Below are 18,355 nucleotides of genomic sequence, written 5' to 3'. Positions count from 1 at the left end.
AATTGCTCATCGGGTTGACGACTAGCTCCACAGACCACCGCAGGTCCTTTAAGCGTGTTTTGTCCTCACTCACACGCACCCTGGAAAACTTCCCAGAAGGTCATCCATTCTCAGATTTCTCCAAGCCAAGCATGCTTAATTTTGGAGTTCTTAAGTTTGGGCTTTTGAAAAAGAAGGTGCATCTTGATGATATAAATAGTACTATCTAATATTTTAAACTATATTTAATCAGAATATCTGAACTGGGATATTACAATAACCACAATGAGATGATACATTTAAGGTTCAATAAAAAAAATTAAATAAATATTATTTTATTTTTTCACCAGGTATCCCACTCTATTAATGTTTTTACACCCGATACCCCACTCTTGTCTCCATATTTGTAGTTGAATAGGATAGAGTAGACACAATTTTTTATATATAAAAATACTCTTTGTTATCGTAATTAAAATTATATAAAAATTCGTAATGTTTTTAAAAACTAGATTTGCATAGAATGGAATAAAATCCAGATTTCAAAAGAATATCATCAATTAAAACAGACAATCCGATCTAAATATCAATTGTCGATATGTCCGAGTGGTTAAGGAGACAGACTCGAAATCTGTTGGGCTTTGCCTGCGCAGGTTCGAATCCTGCTGTCGACGTAAAGTTTTTACGTCTCTGTACTCTTCCCTCGTCGTCTTGTCGGTGTCAATATCGAGTCCTATCGCAATGCCGAGCGATGTAGTTGTTCGGCCTGATTTTTGTACATCACCTTTTTTGACACTCTGGCAGCGTCCACTACTCTCTTGAGCGTCGGTCATTTGACACTTCTCCAGAACAAAGCAAAGGGGGATAACGAGTAGGAGAAATGGAAATTTGGGTTTTAGAGGGATTTGATGTTGCTCATATAATACAAGACTTTACGTCTCTGTACTCTTACCTCGTCGTCTCGTCGGTGTCAATACAGAGTCCTATCGCAAGGCCGAGCGAGGTAATTGTTCGGCCCGGTTTCTGTACATATCATTTTTTTTGACACTCTAGCGTCCACTACTCTCTTGAGCGTCGATCATTTGACACTTTCCCAGAACAAAGCAAGGGGGACAACGAGTAGGAGAAATGGAAGTTTGGGTTTTAGAGGGATTTGGTGTTGCTCATATTATACAAGAGATGCTTACTTAAAATCTGATCATATTAGAGCTCGTCAGTAAGTACTTGATGCTACGATCATTAGAGAAAGAGTATCTAATCCAGAAGATCCTTCAAAATCTTTTTGATTGCTCGTTCGAGAACTACGATCTTTAGCTATAGAACTGAATCATTTCCTTATATCTAAGAAGAACTTCCAAATTAATAGAAAGGAAGCTTGATCTAAATGAATCAGAATTTCTATTCTATGATTGACCGGTATAAATATCAACAATTTTGAATTGGCCTAGATTCTCCTCAACAAATAAAAGCTTGTGTTAATAAAATCTTACCTAATTGAGAGATAGTTGGAAAGGTGACAAAGCCCATATGAGACGGGATCTGATCGAAATTTTCTCCCTCCGATCGCGACATGATTGTTCGATCGACCGATGATATTTGAGCGTTGACCGTCTTGACTTTGATTTTAACAATTATCCTCCATGGGATGGGGCCCTCATCACCATATCACATGGTTTCTACATTTTTGTAAGTTTAGGACTCAATTCTTTACCGAAACGTGTGTTTATTTTTACTACCTGGTGTGCATTGGCATGTTTGAAAGCAGTTATTTGTTGGTGTTAATGTGAGGTTGGCTTAAGTATAAATGTTGAATTCTTAAACGCAACAACTGTACATGAACTATGAAAAAATTATCATGATTTTAAAATACATACATGACACGCCAATTTCTACCAAGTAAATCCAAAATAGCTCCTGAATTGGCGTTCCAGTTTCACTCAATCACCGTCCATCTTATTACCGCATCGTGGCCGTGGATTCTGTAGTTGAATAGGATAGACACAATTTTTTAGATATAAAAATACTCTTTGTTATCGTAATTAAAATTATATAAAAAATCGTAATGTTTTTAAAAATTAGACTTGCATAGAATGGAATAAAGATTTCAAACAAATATAATCAATTAAAATAAAAAATCCGATCTAAAAATCAATTGTCGTTATGTCCGAGTGGTTAAGGAGACAGACTCGAAATCTGTTGGGCTCTGCCTGCGCAGGTTCGAATCCTGCTGTCGACGTAATTAAAAGTTTTTATGTCTCCGTACTCCTCCCTCGTCGGTGCCTCCGCTGCCGTCCGCGCTATGTTTTTCGAAGAAAAGTCGTATTGTTTTGTGTATTATTATAACCGAATTCTTTATCTGATTATTATTTTGGCACTGAAAAGTATGTACTTAATCTTGAGTCCTTGACTTAGATAATCTAAAATGGTCTTTAACGAAATTTATTCTTATGATAAAGTCAATCCTCGAATCGATTGAGGACTATTATTCCTATCAAGAATCGGATCATTTCACAGCAACGAAAGACAAATTTTTACAGTTTTCTCATCGATTTGTGGAGGATTGGAGTCAACGATGCTGTTGTCATTCAAAACTTTCTATGCACTTTCAACTAATACAATATATATTAATAATTTATATTTAAAATCTATTGAATCTATCATTAGGAATTAATTATATTTAATTGTAAGAGTATATCAGTATGAGGCATTATAACATCATGTCTATTCCATTCACATTCCTTTTAATATTAATATTCATTATTTATATACAAAATTTAAACTTTCAAAAATTTAATCATGTATCTTTTAATTATGAAACTAATAATAATAGTAATAATAATAAATCATAACAAAGAATAATAAAAATAACTATAATAATAAAATAAATAATAATAATAATAATAAAATAACTATAATAATAATAATAATAATACAACAACAATAATATGACTAGTTTAAATTGATTGATTTGTCATGATCATACATATTTATCTATTATATACCATGTCATGTATCTTTTCTTTATGTTGTTAGTTTAGGATGATTAGTTATAAAAGGTTTACCAAACCCTAATAACAGTATTGGAATGAATTGGGATGATAGTACGTCAAGGAAATTTTGTGAAGGTATGTCTAGGTTGAATCATGTATATTCTACCTAGTGCACTGGACTTAATTAATCGATTTGACCGAAACTACCCCAGTCAAGTATGAGCTAGTTGGACCAAAACTTAGTATTAAATTTTTTGGACAGAACTATTTTAGAAAGTTTTTAGCAAGTGGTCCACCGTTGATATACAAGAAGACCATAGGTCTTGCCACTGAACTGAAAATTTATCCTTAGAAAGCTTAATTGATTAAACCAGAGCTAAGTTTGAATCTAACATCGATTCAGCAACATTTTTAAAAATACTTATTCAATTAAATTAAAACTTAATTAAAATTATTTTACAGGCCTAATTAAAATTATTTTTAAAAACTTAATTAAAACTAATTTAATTCAAACTTCATTAAAACTCAACTTAATTTAATTGGAACTTAAATAAATTAAAAATGAAAAACTTAAAATTAAAACTTAATTTAACTTAACTAATTAAATAAAACTTAAAGTAATTTAAAGACAAATTAAATCAACTTTAAATTAAAATTAATTCATTAATCAAATCAAACTTCATCAATAATTAATAAGTTTAACTTAAATAAAATACTTTAACCTTAATCAATATTTAATTAATTAGGAAACTTTAATTGGCAATTAAAATAGTAATCAACCTTAGTTGAAATTAATCTAACAATTATAAAGTAAATTTTCAATGGTTAATTAAAAATAAAAAAAAAAATCAAATTTAACTCAAATCTAAAAATCAACCTGTATAAATTTACCATCACGATTAAAATTACTTTACAATTCATTCTTAACCCAATTAATAATCATTAAATCAACATACTTAACCTTAAATTAATCCTTAATTAATTAATTTTTCTTTAACAATTGACCTTAAAATTTCTATACTTAAATTACTAAATTAATAAATAATATTAAAAAATATAAATTATTTTTCAGAATTTCATCTTTTCTAAAATTTTCAAAAATAATTTTTAAAATTATTTACTTTACAAAACTTTCAATTTTTTTTTTTAAAAAAAATCATTCAAAATGTTTGCTTCCAAATTTTTAAATTTTTTATTTCAGAATTTTATTTTTCCTAAAAAAATTTAAAATTATTTACTTTACAAATTTTTAAAATTTTGCCTTTCGATTTTTTTTTTCAAACTATAACTTTACACATTTTCCAAAACCTTTTCCTTTATAACTTTTCAATTTTTTTTAAAACTTTTAAAATTTTAATATTTTCAAAATCTTTGAGATTTTATCTCTACTTAAACTTTCAAAAATATTTCTTCAAATTCAGAATTTTCAAATCAAAATTAAATTTTCCTATAGTTTGATTGTTTTCCCTACTTTTGATGTGTATCAAAGGGAAAGAGATAGTGAATTCAGGGGAAAATATTTCCTCATGGGAAAAGTTAAATTAAAAATGTATGTTTACTTATTTTTGCATATTTTAAACTTAACTTTGAACCTTTGTTCTCAAACATCAAAAAGTGGGAGATTGTTGGTGCAGGTTATACCAGAATTAAACCTAAGTTTTGATGTTGTCAAATGTTCAAGTTAAGTCTTGTTGTGTTCTAACAAGTTGATCAAATGTGCAGGTTGTTTACTCAACCGAGAAAGCCCTATTTGGAGGCTTGGTAAGAAAGACTTATATAGCAGATCGTGAAACCTAGGTGTAAAGTCCAAGTTGGGTCGAGATGATCCAACACTTAGTAGTGAGATTGAGAGATCTGGAGGACCGAAGATCGAAAGAAAGTCCTGACGAGCCGATCGAGGCTAAGCAGAAAGTCCAAACATGTCTGGAGATCAATGTTTGGCAGGTAGGTTGAGGTGAGCCACTAGAGGAGCGACAATGAGGTTGTGTCCGAAACAATCTAAGGTCGCTGATCCAACTGAAAAAATGGGAAGATTTTCAAGTTGAGATCAAGACAGTTTTACTGTCTAATACTTCTCATGCATCATATATTACTGTGCTAATCTCTGTTTTGCAGAAATATTCTGTATAACTCTGTTTTGTAGGTCTGGCATGATCGATCGACCGAACATGACTAACTCAGATTAGAAACAAGTTTAGACCAAAGCAAATCAACATCCGATCAAGGCCTGATCAGCCGACCGAACCAAAGGATCGATCGACCGAACACTAATGATGTGGCAAAGATCAGTTCGATCAGAAGCAGACATGGGAAGCCAACCTGATCGATCGACCGAACACAGGAATCGGTTGACCGAACACAGGGATCGGTCAACTGAATAATCATCACATTAAAGACGCATTAAGTGCAAATCTCGGCGAATAGGGAAGTTCACTTTTCAGTCAACCGAACAAAGGGATCAGTCGACCAAACCATTAAATGTAATTAATGTCCGAAGATCGAATCAACATTAGATCTCAATGAAGAAGGAAGGGAGCGGGTTCGGTCAATCCAACCTGATCCTGTCCGAACGCTGAGTCGATGGACGCTAGGCGCGTGGCGCGTGGCGCTCTCCGAACTGATGACGTGGATCTCTGACCGGCCGTATGGATCTCCAGCGAACATGCAAGGAAGTCGGCCCGGGAAGGGGTTCCCGGTGACGACCCTCCGACGCTCAAGTCAGGCAAGAGGAAAACGATGAAGTGGCTCTAAAGATGCGAGATCGCGTACCTCCGATGAAGTCTGCGAGCTCTTATATAGAGATATGAGGAGGCTTATGCACACCTACCGAGACGTACACGTGTCCTTTACCATACCTTAGTATGGGCTTGCCAGAGGAGCATGTCTGACACCATACTGCTACAGTCCGAGCACCTATTTGATGGGACGGCAGAACCTTCTGTCGTAAGATTCTGCGTATGTCTTGATCGTGAACATGCCTGTTGTCAGAAGATGTTCCCCAATGTCCCCTTGTCCTTGTCTCTTTTTTCCCCGAGCCGAGTGTCCATCCGCTCGGCAGGTATCGGTCCGACCGGGCGTAGGTATCGGTCCGACCGGGCGTAAGTATCGGTCCGACCGGGAAGATTTTACTCCCTCGCGTGCTCGGCTGAGACTGTTCCTTCACAGCATTGCTGCTTTACGCCTCGGCTGAGCGGGCTACCCGCTCGGCCCGGCGACCCTGTTCACCATGAGCGTCGGAAACCCGACTCCCCGTCGGGTAGTCTTTGACTCCGCCCGGACTCGCTAGGGCGGTCGGCCTGCTAACACTAATCCTATCCGGTCGACCATACCTTAGGTTGACCATTTTGCCTTTTGACCTCCACGTGACGTTGATTCCCCTCCAGAGGGGGTCCTTCGTCCTTACTGCCGGATCACAACCCAAGGATCGGTCAACCAAACGTTGACCATTCTTATAAAAAAGGAGCTCGAGGTCCGAGGCTCAGTGAACGAATCAAGGAATCAGTTTTGGGTTGATCTCTGTGCAAAGCTACTGTTTGTGCGACAAGTCTACTACTCATCTCCAAGCAAGTTGTTGCTTCACCCAAGAATTACCGACCGAGCTTCGTACTACATCTAGTGTCGGTATATTTAATTTAGCTTGTCTTGTACTTAATTCAAGTAAGATAGTAGGTTGTTATTATCTTACTCATCTCATTGTACGAATTGCTTCTTTCCGAAGGTTTTTGGAAAGAAAGTTTTAGTGGATTGTCCAACGGTGCAGTTAAGGATCGTGGACTTTGAAGTAGGAGTCAACGTAGACTCCGAACCAAGTAATCGAAATTGTTCTTTAATTTCTACTATACAACTTTGATTTAAATGTTGAAAAAGGAAAAAATTTTTAAACACGCGATATTCACACCCATCGCACTTTCTCGATTCTACAGCTATTAGTTGGTGTTAATGTGAGGTTGGCTTAAGTGTTTGATTGTATTGAACTAGGTGTCTATTTGACACCAATAAATGTTGAATTCTTAAACGCAACAACTGTATATGAACTATGAAAAAATTATCATGATTTTAAAATACATACATGACACATCAATTTCTACCAAGTAAATCCAAAATAGCTCCTGAATTGGCTTTCCAGTTTCACTCAATCACCGTCCATGTTATTACCGCATCGTGCCCGTGGATTCTGTAGTTGAATAGAATAGACACAATTTTTTAGATATAAAATACTCTTTGTTATCGTAATTAAAATTATATAAAAATTCGTAATGTTTTTAAAAATTAGACTTGCATAGAATGGAATAAAATCCAGATTTCAAACAAATATCATCAATTAAAATAGACAATACGGTCTAAAGTTCAACTGTCGATATGTCCGAGTGGTTAAGGAGACAGACTCGAAATCTGTTGGGCTCTGCCTGCGCAGGTTCGAATCCTGCTGTCGACGTGAACTTTTTACGTCTCCCTCGTCGCGTCGGTGCCTCCGCTGCCGTCCTCTTCGATTCCGCGCTATGATTTTCGAAGAAAATGTCGTATTGTTTTGTGTATTATTATAACCGAATTCTTTATCTGATTATTATTTTGGCACTGAAAAGTATGTACTTAATCTTGACTTAGATAATATAAAATGGTTTAACGAAATTTATTCTTTTGATAAAGTCAATCCTTGAATCGATTGACGACTATTATTCCTATCAAGAATCAGGATCATTTCGCAGCAACGAAAAACAAAATTTTTACAGTTTTCTCATCGATTTGTGGAGGATTGGAGCAACGATGCTGCTGTCATTCACAACTTATTTCTATGCACTTTCAACTAATATAATATATATTAATAATTTATATTTAAAATCTATTGAATCTATTATTATGAAGGAATTAATTATATTTAATTGTAAGAGCATATCAGCATGAGAGGAGATCTCCTGGACCATTTTTTTATGGTTTAAAGGATGTGTCATTCTTATTTGCAGTTGGATCGTGACTGTGATCTAGCCGTAATTGGTTGCGATCCCTTCTAGGGTTCACCGTCCCCACCGGGTTATAGTTTTTGTTCGGAGCGGGCGGTCGGAGGTCGTCCGGAGGCCTTCGGTGATGGATAAGTGGTCTGGTTACTGGACGCCGAGCGAGGATATCTTCCGGGCGACCTCCGGCCGCTCGTTCCGAACAAAAACTATAACCTAGTGGGGACGGTGAACCCTAGAAGGGATCGCAACCAATTGCGGCCGGATCGCGGCCACGATCCGGCGGCAAATAGGAGTGGCACATTCCCTGGACCACAAAAAGTGATCCAGGAGATTCTGGCTCTATCAGCATGAGGTATTATAATAACATATTTCTTTTATCCGTATTCCTTTTAATATTAAATAAATATTTTTAAAATATTGACATTATTATTATTAATTTTAATAATAATCTTACTTTTTTAAAAAAATAATTTTACTATTTTTCAAAAATAATAATATTATTTTTAATATATTTGTTAAATAAAATAGATGTTTGTAGACCACTAAATTCATATTTAATTTTTAATTTTAAAATTTATATTTTTTTAATAAATAAAATTATAAAAATAAAAAAATAATTACACGAACACATTATAATATCCTTTTATAATGGTGTTTAATACTCAAGGTCGTTATAACATCTTATTAATATATGCATTGTGATGTTCTAATATTTATAATTATATAGGAATTAGTGGTTAAAAAGATTACGTCTGCTAATTCTTCTTCTTATTATTATTTTAATAATTAATGTTTGTTTGAGTGTTAAAACAGCAAATGTCGATCTCTTGTTAAATAATAATAATAATAAATCAACCCTACCAATTTCATGTTTGAATGGAAGACGAGAAAGAATATTCAAAGAGAACGAGATTCGTCTGTGCGCTGACTTTTTCTTGTTCTTTGCCTTTGAAACCATTAATTAATTATCATTTTAACAGTTCATATGCCGTTAATTTTACATGGTCGCGAGGACTCGCTTATGGTCAAAGTCAGTCCCTCACTCGTTGGTTGACCATCCCTATCTCGCATGATGCACCATTACGTATGGTTCATGGCCACTTTTATCCTTCTTCCGATAAAAAAGTATAAATCAATAAATTATGAGAGATATTTTATTTTATACAACGGCCCTTTATATTAAGAAGGTTAAACATTTTATGAGACATTTAATTTTGTACTCATTAGAAATTGACTTTAAAATTTATTAGAATAAATATTTATTTACGTACCAACTCCATCAATCCATAAAATTTAAAAAATTTTAGAATGGATCATATATATATATATATATATAATTAATTTAAATCACCATTTCTTGTAGATAATTAATGTAAACTCAAGTAGTTAGTCATTATGGCTTGACAAATTCTAATAACTTCTTATAATATTGTAGGAAGAACTAAGTAAAAGTCAGGTTATTGAAATAATGTTAAAAAAAAAAAAATTTATGGACACATGCCTAATTAGTTAATACAACATTTAGATTCCAAAACAATTACAAAGTTATTTAGATATATATATCAATTTCATTAAAATTAAAAAAAAAATAATATGCCAAGAAAAGAATCCTCGAGGATAGATATAAAAATGATGGAACTCATAAAAAATGAAATGATGAATCATAAATTTATATATATATGCTGGTACATTTCATTGAGATTTCTCTTTATAGCTCATAATTAAACATGGATGAACTAATATATTTTCATGCAGCAGCGTATCTTTAGATAAATACACTTGTTTTTTTTTTAAAAAAAAGTTCCTAATCTTTTTTAACAATATAAACCTTCTCTCTTTTTTTTTCCTTTTCCCCATCCACTAAACTTAGAAACTGCTTTGAAAGGAAAGCATATGGATATCGTCATATTGACAGCCATTTTAATTATAAAATCTAAGTCAAGCGTATATTTTTCAGTGCTAAAATAATAATCATACAAAGTATATATACGCGATTAAAATAATACACAACGCAAATACGACTTTTTCTTCGGATCAAATAATTACAATAATACGCAACCTCATTTTGAGTATTATGTTAATTACAAGTTACAACGGCTCTTGGTCTTTTTGCTGATGGAGCAACTAATGACCTACGCGACCCGCTCTTGGCTAATTACGTGCTAATTAATTAATTAATTAATTAATTAATTAATTAATTGAGGTGATGCATGGCACATGCAGGCGCAGCTCCTCACCTTCACCTTCTATAAAAACCCCTCACCACAACACAATTTAATTGCACCAATCAAATTAATACATACACAACACTAGCTACACTTAATTAATTGTATTGCGATCCCTTAATCCTCCCCATTAAATCTTAATTAGCTTCTCTGCCAATTGCAATGGCATCGTCCACGTTCTTCTTCTTCTCCTACTTTTTGCTTGTGTCAGTTGCAGCTGCATCTCCGGAGAACTACCTCCACCTGCGCTTCTTCCAGCATGAGAGAATCCTGGGCGTCGCCAACGCCACGGTGGTGCTGTCGGTGAACGCCGACAACTCCGGCCTGGCCACCGGCTTCGGGAACGTCGTCGCCTACGAGAACGCTCTCCGGGAGACGACCGACCTGAGGGCGCCCGTCATCGGCCACTCACAAGGCCTCGGTATCGGCTCGGACAGGTCCGGCGCCTCCGGGTTCACGGCGTTCAGCATGGTGTTCACCGGCGGCAGGTACAACGGCAGCTCGCTGGACATCCAAGGCATATTCATATCGCAGCCGTTGCTGGAGACGGTGTCGGAGCGGGCGATCGTCGGCGGCACGGGACGGTTCCGAGGGGCTCGAGGGTACCTTCTCAGCAAGGAAATCGTCTTGACGCCGGAAACGCTCACCGGACAGCTCGACGCCTTCATTAAGTTTTAATTAATCATTTAATCTACTTTTACTATGGCGATTAATAGATAATTATATATATATATAATATAATATAATCATATGCTGTGTGATGTACCTCAATAAATTGATGGTTATATATATGCCATCGATGTTCTACAATATTATTCAATCATCTATTATTCGATACTATACATGCAATGCAATTCATATATTTTGTCTTAAGAAATATATATTCTTCACCACAAATAATAATAATTTAATTAATTATTTTTTCCAAAACTTGATCGATTACATTTTATTAATTGATTTTGAAGCTTTCAATTAAATGATTCTCCACTCTTTTTTTAGCAAGATTTACACCCTCATTAATTAGGATTTGTTGCTTTAATTTAGAAAAAAAATATTTAAGGAAGAAGAATTAGTTTAATCATCCTTTTTTTATAAAATTTTTTAACCCTATTTAGAACTTTGCTCGACAACTATCACTACCTTCATACACATGGAGACTTTCAAATTAAGAGGACAAATTACATGAATATAATATAAAGAGCACAACATCATCATTACGAATACAAGCGTACGTGTACAGTAGGTATGGGAGACAATAATTAATGTATTTAATGGAGTTACTAATGGTCGTTCAATCTGGATGGTTAGAATCTGACCATCCAATAAATGAATTTACCTAGATAAAAATTAATTAAACTAGTTAAAAATTAATTTAATATTATTAATAAAGATTAATTAGGTATTATTTTAAAAAATTAAATATGAAAATATGTGAGAAAGGATATAATTAACTCATAAAATATGATATTACCCTAAAAATTATATATAATGAACATAAAAATTATAAAAAAAATCCATTTTAACCCACTGGAATCTAGTCATTTAACACTGTCTTAATTTTTTGACTGTATATTATCATCCATATTACTAATTCAGTAAATTTTGTTGGCCAGAATTTGACCAACTAGAAAATGAATTGCAATACATACAATTTTAAATTATAGTTAATTATAAATACGAAAAGATATAATTTTACTTGAATACTTTTAATAATGATCTTAAAAATGTATTTAGTTGGTCTGTATTTAAAGTGCGGATTACGTGGGAAGTAATTAATCGAGTAAATCAAAAGTCCAATGCAGTAGTTAAGAATATTGTGTATGTGTATTGATTAGTTAATTAGGACTGAAATGTTTGCTTAAGTTAAAAAATCATGACTCAGGCTTCTTGTTTCATTATCTAATTAATAAAGTCAAACCTTTTTCTTGCTTGAATGGAACTGATGATGGAGAAGATTTTTATTTTAATATATATAACGCAGCAAATTATTTATAATATATACCTTGTTTACACCTTGTTTTATTGTTGATCAATTAAATTAAAAAGAAATGTTCAAAGTCAATCCATATTAAAGCTCCAAAAGAATTCTATATTTTCTTGGATGTTACTAGTTTTTCCAATACATGATTTTTTAAAAGTCATTTCTGATCAGCCTTTTTCTTTGTGTGTTACATTTATTTCTTATACATTACGCAATTCCAAGAAAATAAGCATATATTCTTCATAATAATAATTAATTAAAAAATGAAAAACATAATTTCTTATCCTCAAAGTTTTTCGAGTTTGACTGGTTTAATTTTCTTGAGCTTTGAGAAAGTCTTAATTATATTATTCACAATTCTGAGGGTTAAATATAAGCCATGTCTATCTTATTCAACATAGAAACAAAATAATCTTTAACTTGTGATATATAGTCTCTCCATAAAATTAAAGACACTAAAAATGAAAGTTTTATGCTTACAATTAGTTATTGGGGTAATAATATATATAATTGAAACTGATAGCAAGATCTTTGAAACGATAATTTTGTGTCTTTGAAGAGAAATAAAGATCATACAGGTGAAATTGTTGATCCGCGGGTAGCTTCTAGAGTATGTAAATTGATCGTCGAGGCTAGTGTTCGATATTATCTCCGTAAACGATATTGCTACGCTACGGTGCTTAACGGATTGTTGCAATTCGTTCCCAAGATACAACGACGACGAACGTCTCGGAATCGTAGCACTCCGACTTCCGAGACCAGCGAACCTTCTAGTAGACTTCTTGGACTCTTGAATGCACAAGATGAGATGAATGCTTGAGAAAGAGAAGAGAGGATTGAGTGAATTGAGTGAATTTTCCATCATCTGGAGGGTTCTATTTATACTGAAAGAAGAGGTTGATTGTCCTTTGGGTGAGTGGATGTGTTCCTTGGGCTAGATCGATCTAGATGATCCATTCTGAAGGGTTGTAACCCTTCACCAAGCCCACTTCAATCTCATCCATCGGATCTGAGGAGTTGTGACCCTCAGATCCCGCCTATTGTCATCGGTCATCGGATCTGGATCCATTGATTCGATGCTTCAGATCAAGTCTCATCCCAGGTCGTCAGATCGTTACTCTTTGCGATCCAACGCTCTAGATCGCATCACAAGCGATCCATCATACCTATTTGATCAACGTTGATCAACGGTAGCCATCCATTCCCTAAGTCAACTGTCCAGTCATCTCCCTTTGCCCACGAGGATGCCGCATAGGTGCTGTCACGTCAGGCCTCGCGACGATGCGTACGTGCGAAGTGCAAAGTGCGCCTACAAAGCGCCCATTGCGCACGTGGCGGGTGGCGGGCTCACAGGTGCGAGCACCTGCTCGCCCTGGGCTAAGGGGTAACCTGTCCTTTTATTTTTGTGTTAACTCCATTAACACATCTTCATTAATAAGTAGAGAATACACATCGAGAATTTTCGATGTGGGACTATTCTCCCATGCACTTTATTAATGAATAATAAATGTTATTTTGGGCTGACTTTAAACATTAATTTCTCATTCACCCTTAATCGGTTTTGAGCAAATTAATAGTCTAAATCTATCTACGCGAATCGTAGATTTCAATTACGACTTTCAACAATTGATGGCTTCCTTCCTCTAAATCGTTTTGGTCCATTTAAGGCCCCAATATCCAACAATCCCCCACATGAATGGAAATTAATGCAATGCGTGTATGCATGCTGACATTTTACAAGAGTCCAATCGATAAGTCACTGCATCGGGAGAGGTAGCTTGTGGCTTTGAACCTTCCGTAGTGAAATGCTATCGAGTATACTAAGCTGCGCAGTGAACGTGATGTCTTGAACTGCTCAGCTGTTGGTGTATACTGAGACAATAACACCCACACAGAGATCTATCTCACCTACTTTAGGTTCTCATGGTTGGTTCCGTTTCGGCCATGGATACCATCTTGGATTCATGAGTGTTTCATTGAAGCGGCCTGTCTTCACACTCACATAGGTGACACTTCTATCAAGAGTATCCTACCATACTCCACCTTATCAGGTATAGAAGTCACTAAAAGCATAAGCTTAACCTCACTACATGAGGTAGGACAGCACAAATTCATCCTAGGATTGGGATAGAGATAAACTATCTAATGTGCTGGACCACAACTTCTGTAACTTCGTTGTCCCATTGAACCAAGATCTTGGGATCTCCAGTCAACAAGGTTGGGTTACCGCTACAGTCGTTTTTAGTTGTAGATTTTTAATCTCATTCCTCTTGATGAGCAGTATACTTGATCTCGACTCAACCCCTTCGTTAGAGGATCTGCCAAATTATCTTTGGACTTAACATAGTCGATTGCAATCACTCCATTCGAGATCAACTGCCTAATGGTATTATGTCTACGACGTATATGTCGTGACTTCCCATTATACATATTACTCTGTGCCCTTCCAATCGCCGATTGACTATCACAGTGGATTAGTACGGCAGGCACAGGTTTCACCCAGCTAGGAATATCTTCCAAGAAATTTCGCAGCCATTCAGCTTCCTCAGCTGCTTTGTCTAGTGCTATAAACTCGGATTCCATAGTTGACCGAGCAATGCAAGTCTGCTTAGTGGATTTCCAAGATACTGCTCCCCCACCGATCGTGAATACGTATCCACTAGTGGATTTGGAGTCTTTTGTATCTGATATCCAATTAGCATCACAATATCCTTCCAACACAGCGGGATATTTTCCATAATGTAATCCATAGTTCATAGTATATTTCAAATATCTGAGAACTCGCATCAATGCTTTTCAATGGGTGTCGTTTGGATTACTCGTAAAACGACTCAGTTTGTTGACCGTACAGGCAATATCCGGACGTGTGCAGTTTGTGAGATACATCAAACTGCCTATTATCCGAGAATATTCCAACTGCGATATGGTCTCACCATGGTTTTTCGCTAAGTGTTGACTTATATCCATAGGTGTTTTCACTATAGAGAGATCGTACGCATTGAATTTTTTCAATACAGATTCTACATAATGGGATTGTGTTAAAACTATCCCTTCTGATGTCCTGAGAATTTTAATTCCCAATATAACATCTGCTTGACCCATATCTTTCATATCAAAATTTCTGATCAACATTTTCTTTGTAGTCATGATTACATCATGATTACTGCCCATTATTAGCATGTCGTCTACGTATAGACAGACAATTACATAACATTCAGGTGTGTTTTTGACATAAATGCATTTGTCACATTCATTTATTCTGAATTCGTTTGACAGCATTACTTTGTCAAATTTTTCGTGTCATTGTTTAGGCGCTTGCTTAAGTCCGTACAACGACTTAACAAGTCGACACACCTTTTTCTCATTTCCAGGAGCCATGAACCCTTCGGGTTGCTCCATATAAATTTCTTCTTCCAACTCACCATTTAAGAACGCAGTCTTAACATCTATTTGATGTATTTCAAGGTCATACAGTGCTGCAATGACTATTAGCACTCGTATGGACGTAATCCTTGTCACCGGTGAGTATGTATCGAAGTAATTAAGGCCTTCATCTTGCTTGTACCCTTTGGCTACAAGTCCGGCTTTATACTTGTCAATTGATCCATCGACTTTATACTTACGTTTTAGTATCCACTTACAACCTAATGGTTTATTACCGAAGGAAGGTCTACTAATTCCCAAGTATGATTATTCATGATAGACTCAATTTCACTATTGATGACTTCTTTCCACATTGGAGCATCGGGTCTAGAGAGAGCTTCACTTAATGTTCGGGTCCATTTCGACATGAAAGTCATGAAATCTGGCCCGAACGATTTCTCAACTCTAGCCCGTTTGCTACGACGTGACTCTTCACTTTGATCGTCAATAGTCCTTTTATACAACTAAGTTCGGTAATGTCATTTTGTTTGAACTTCCGTTGTTATCACTTTCAACGTTTCCCTTTTATTTGGGAATACGTTTTCAAAGAATATCGCATTCCGAGATTCTATGGTTGTTCCCACATGTATATCAGGAATGTCTGATTTGTGAACTAGGAAACGATATGCACTACTATTATGGGCATATCCGACAAATATCGCATCGAACGTTTTAGGTCCGATCTTTACTTGCTTTGGTTTAGGTACTTCGACCTTTGCCAAGCACCCCCACACTTTCAGGTATTTGTACGATGGCTCGCGGCCTTTCCATAGTTCATATGGAATTTTATCATTTTTCTTATGAGGGATTCTGTTGAGAATGTGATTTGCCGATAATATTGCTTCCCCCACAAGTTTTGAGGTAAGCCTGAATTTATCAACAAGACATTCATCATTTCTTTTAGTGTCCGATTTTTACGTTCGGCAACACCGTTTGATTGAGGTGAGTAAGGCGCCGTTGTTTGATGGATAATGCCAGATTCTGTACAAAATTCATCAAACGGTGCACCATATTCTCCACCTCTATCGCTTCGAATTATTTTAATTCGTTTGTCAAGTTGGTTTTCAACTTCTGTTTTATAGGTTCTGAACGCCTCTAGGGCTTCGTCTTTACTTCTTAAAAGAAAGACATAACAGAACTTTGTGCAGTCATCGATAAAAGTAATAAAATATTTTTTACCTCCTCTAGTTTGCACAAATTTCAAGTCACATAGATCACTATGTATTAACTCTAGAGGAGTTGTTGTCCTTTCCACCGAATGAAAAGGTAGTTTCGTCATTTTCGCTTCCACGCACACTTCACATTTGTGTGTTCCGTCAACATTGACGTTTGGTAATAAATTTAATTTGACGAGACGTTTGAGAGTATTATTATGCACATGTCCGAGTCGATCATGCCATAAATTAAAACACTCAACAACATAGCTGGAAGCATTTATTTTATTACCATCAAAATTTCGGAGTACAGGCATTACAACCATTTTGAATAGACCCTTTTCTAGGTACCCCTTTCCTACGAAGACACCATTCTTCGTAAGTACAAAGTTGTCTGACTGGAACACTAGCCTAAATCCGGCCTTGACCAATGCCGCTCCAGAAACTAGGTTCTTACTGATGTCGGGAACATGGAGTACATCAATGAGTGTTAGCTCCTTTCTGGACATCATCTTCAGAACAACCTTTCCGAGTCCAACAATTGGCGACGTCGTGGAATTACCCATATAGAGCTTCCTGCCATTTATTGCAGTATACTTGGAGAACATCGCTTTATCGGAACAGATATGACGAGTTGCTCCAGTATCAATGAACCACTGCTTCGGGTTGGTATCCACCAAGTTGGCTTCAAATACAACCGCAGTGAGATCCAAGTCCTCAAGAGAGGTTGCGACATGATTCGCAACATCCTTTGGCCCCTTGGTTGGCTTCTTTGGGCGTCTGCAGTCCTTGGATGGGTGTCCTGCCTTTCCACAGTTGTAGCAGGAGCCTTTGAACTTCTTTGCTTGAGCCTTCTTTTTGAACTGCTTCGGCTTTTTGGCGTTCGGCTCGACCAGGTTGGACATTTCGTCTATAGTCCGTTTGGTTCCTCTGGAGTTGGATAACTTTCGATTATCCTCCTCTATTCGTAGCCTCAGGATCAAGTCTTGCAGCCCTATCTCCTTTTGCTTGTGCTTTAGGTAATTCTTGAAATCCTTCTATGACGGAGGGAGCTTCTCAATTACCGCAGCAACTGCGAATGTTTCGTTCAGCTTCATGCGTTCGGCGTCCAGATCATGCAGTATTAATTGCATATCTTGGACTTGAGATGAGACGCTTTTTGAGTCCACCATCTTGAAATCCAAAAACCGACCGACGATGAATTTCTTCAATCCAGCATTTTCGGTCTTGTATTTCTTCTCAAGGGATTCCCACAAAGATTTCGCCGTCTCCAGAGAACAATATACGTTATATAACGTGTTGTCCAAGGCGTTGAGTATATAATTGCGGCACAGAAAATCTCCGTGAGACCACGCATCGCTAGCAACCTTACTACCTTCCGTAGCGACTGGCGTGTCTTCGTGCAAAAACCGTACAAGGTTTAGCGTTGTTAGATAAAACATCATCTTCTGCTGCCATCTTTTGAAGTCGGTTCCGGTGAATTTCTCTGGCTTTTCTCCGTGCGGAATGGTTGTCGGAATGGCGGTCGGAACGGCCGTCGGAATGTCGTTGGTAGCCATATCAGTTTGCAGGAAATATCGTTTACGACTGTTGATCCCCGGGTAGCTTCTAGAGTATGCAAACTGATCGTCGAGGCTAGTGTTCGACACTA

At 36.1% G+C, this 18,355-nt stretch overlaps 1 protein-coding gene and 3 non-coding genes across 4 annotated transcripts; all 4 read left to right on the top strand.

Annotated features, from left to right (window-relative positions):
- The first annotated feature begins 568 nt into the window (after positions 1–568).
- Positions 569–650, top strand: TRNAS-CGA. The gene has a single exon. It is a non-coding gene; the product is annotated as a tRNA-Ser (tRNA).
- Positions 651–2,130: 1,480 nt separating this feature from the next.
- Positions 2,131–2,212, top strand: TRNAS-CGA. The gene has a single exon. It is a non-coding gene; the product is annotated as a tRNA-Ser (tRNA).
- Positions 2,213–7,319: 5,107 nt separating this feature from the next.
- TRNAS-CGA lies at positions 7,320–7,401 on the top strand. Its single transcript has one exon. It is a non-coding gene; the product is annotated as a tRNA-Ser (tRNA).
- Positions 7,402–10,308: 2,907 nt separating this feature from the next.
- On the top strand, positions 10,309–10,824 carry LOC122008968 (dirigent protein 22-like). Its single transcript, XM_042564915.1, has one exon. The coding sequence runs from the start codon at positions 10,309–10,311 to the stop codon at positions 10,822–10,824; it is 516 nt and encodes a 171-aa protein (XP_042420849.1).
- Positions 10,825–18,355: the final 7,531 nt, after the last annotated feature.

Source organism: Zingiber officinale, chromosome 1A (assembly GCF_018446385.1).
Source record: "Zingiber officinale cultivar Zhangliang chromosome 1A, Zo_v1.1, whole genome shotgun sequence".
Lineage (NCBI taxonomy): Eukaryota > Viridiplantae > Streptophyta > Magnoliopsida > Zingiberales > Zingiberaceae > Zingiber > Zingiber officinale.
Note: the sequence above shows the minus strand (reverse complement) of the source record. Positions and strands in the feature narration are given on the sequence as shown.

Excerpts from the sequence above, each read along its gene's own strand:
- LOC122008968 (XM_042564915.1), top strand. The coding sequence starts at position 10,309 with ATGGCATCGTCCACGTTCTTCTTCTTCTCCTACTTTTTGCTTGTGTCA.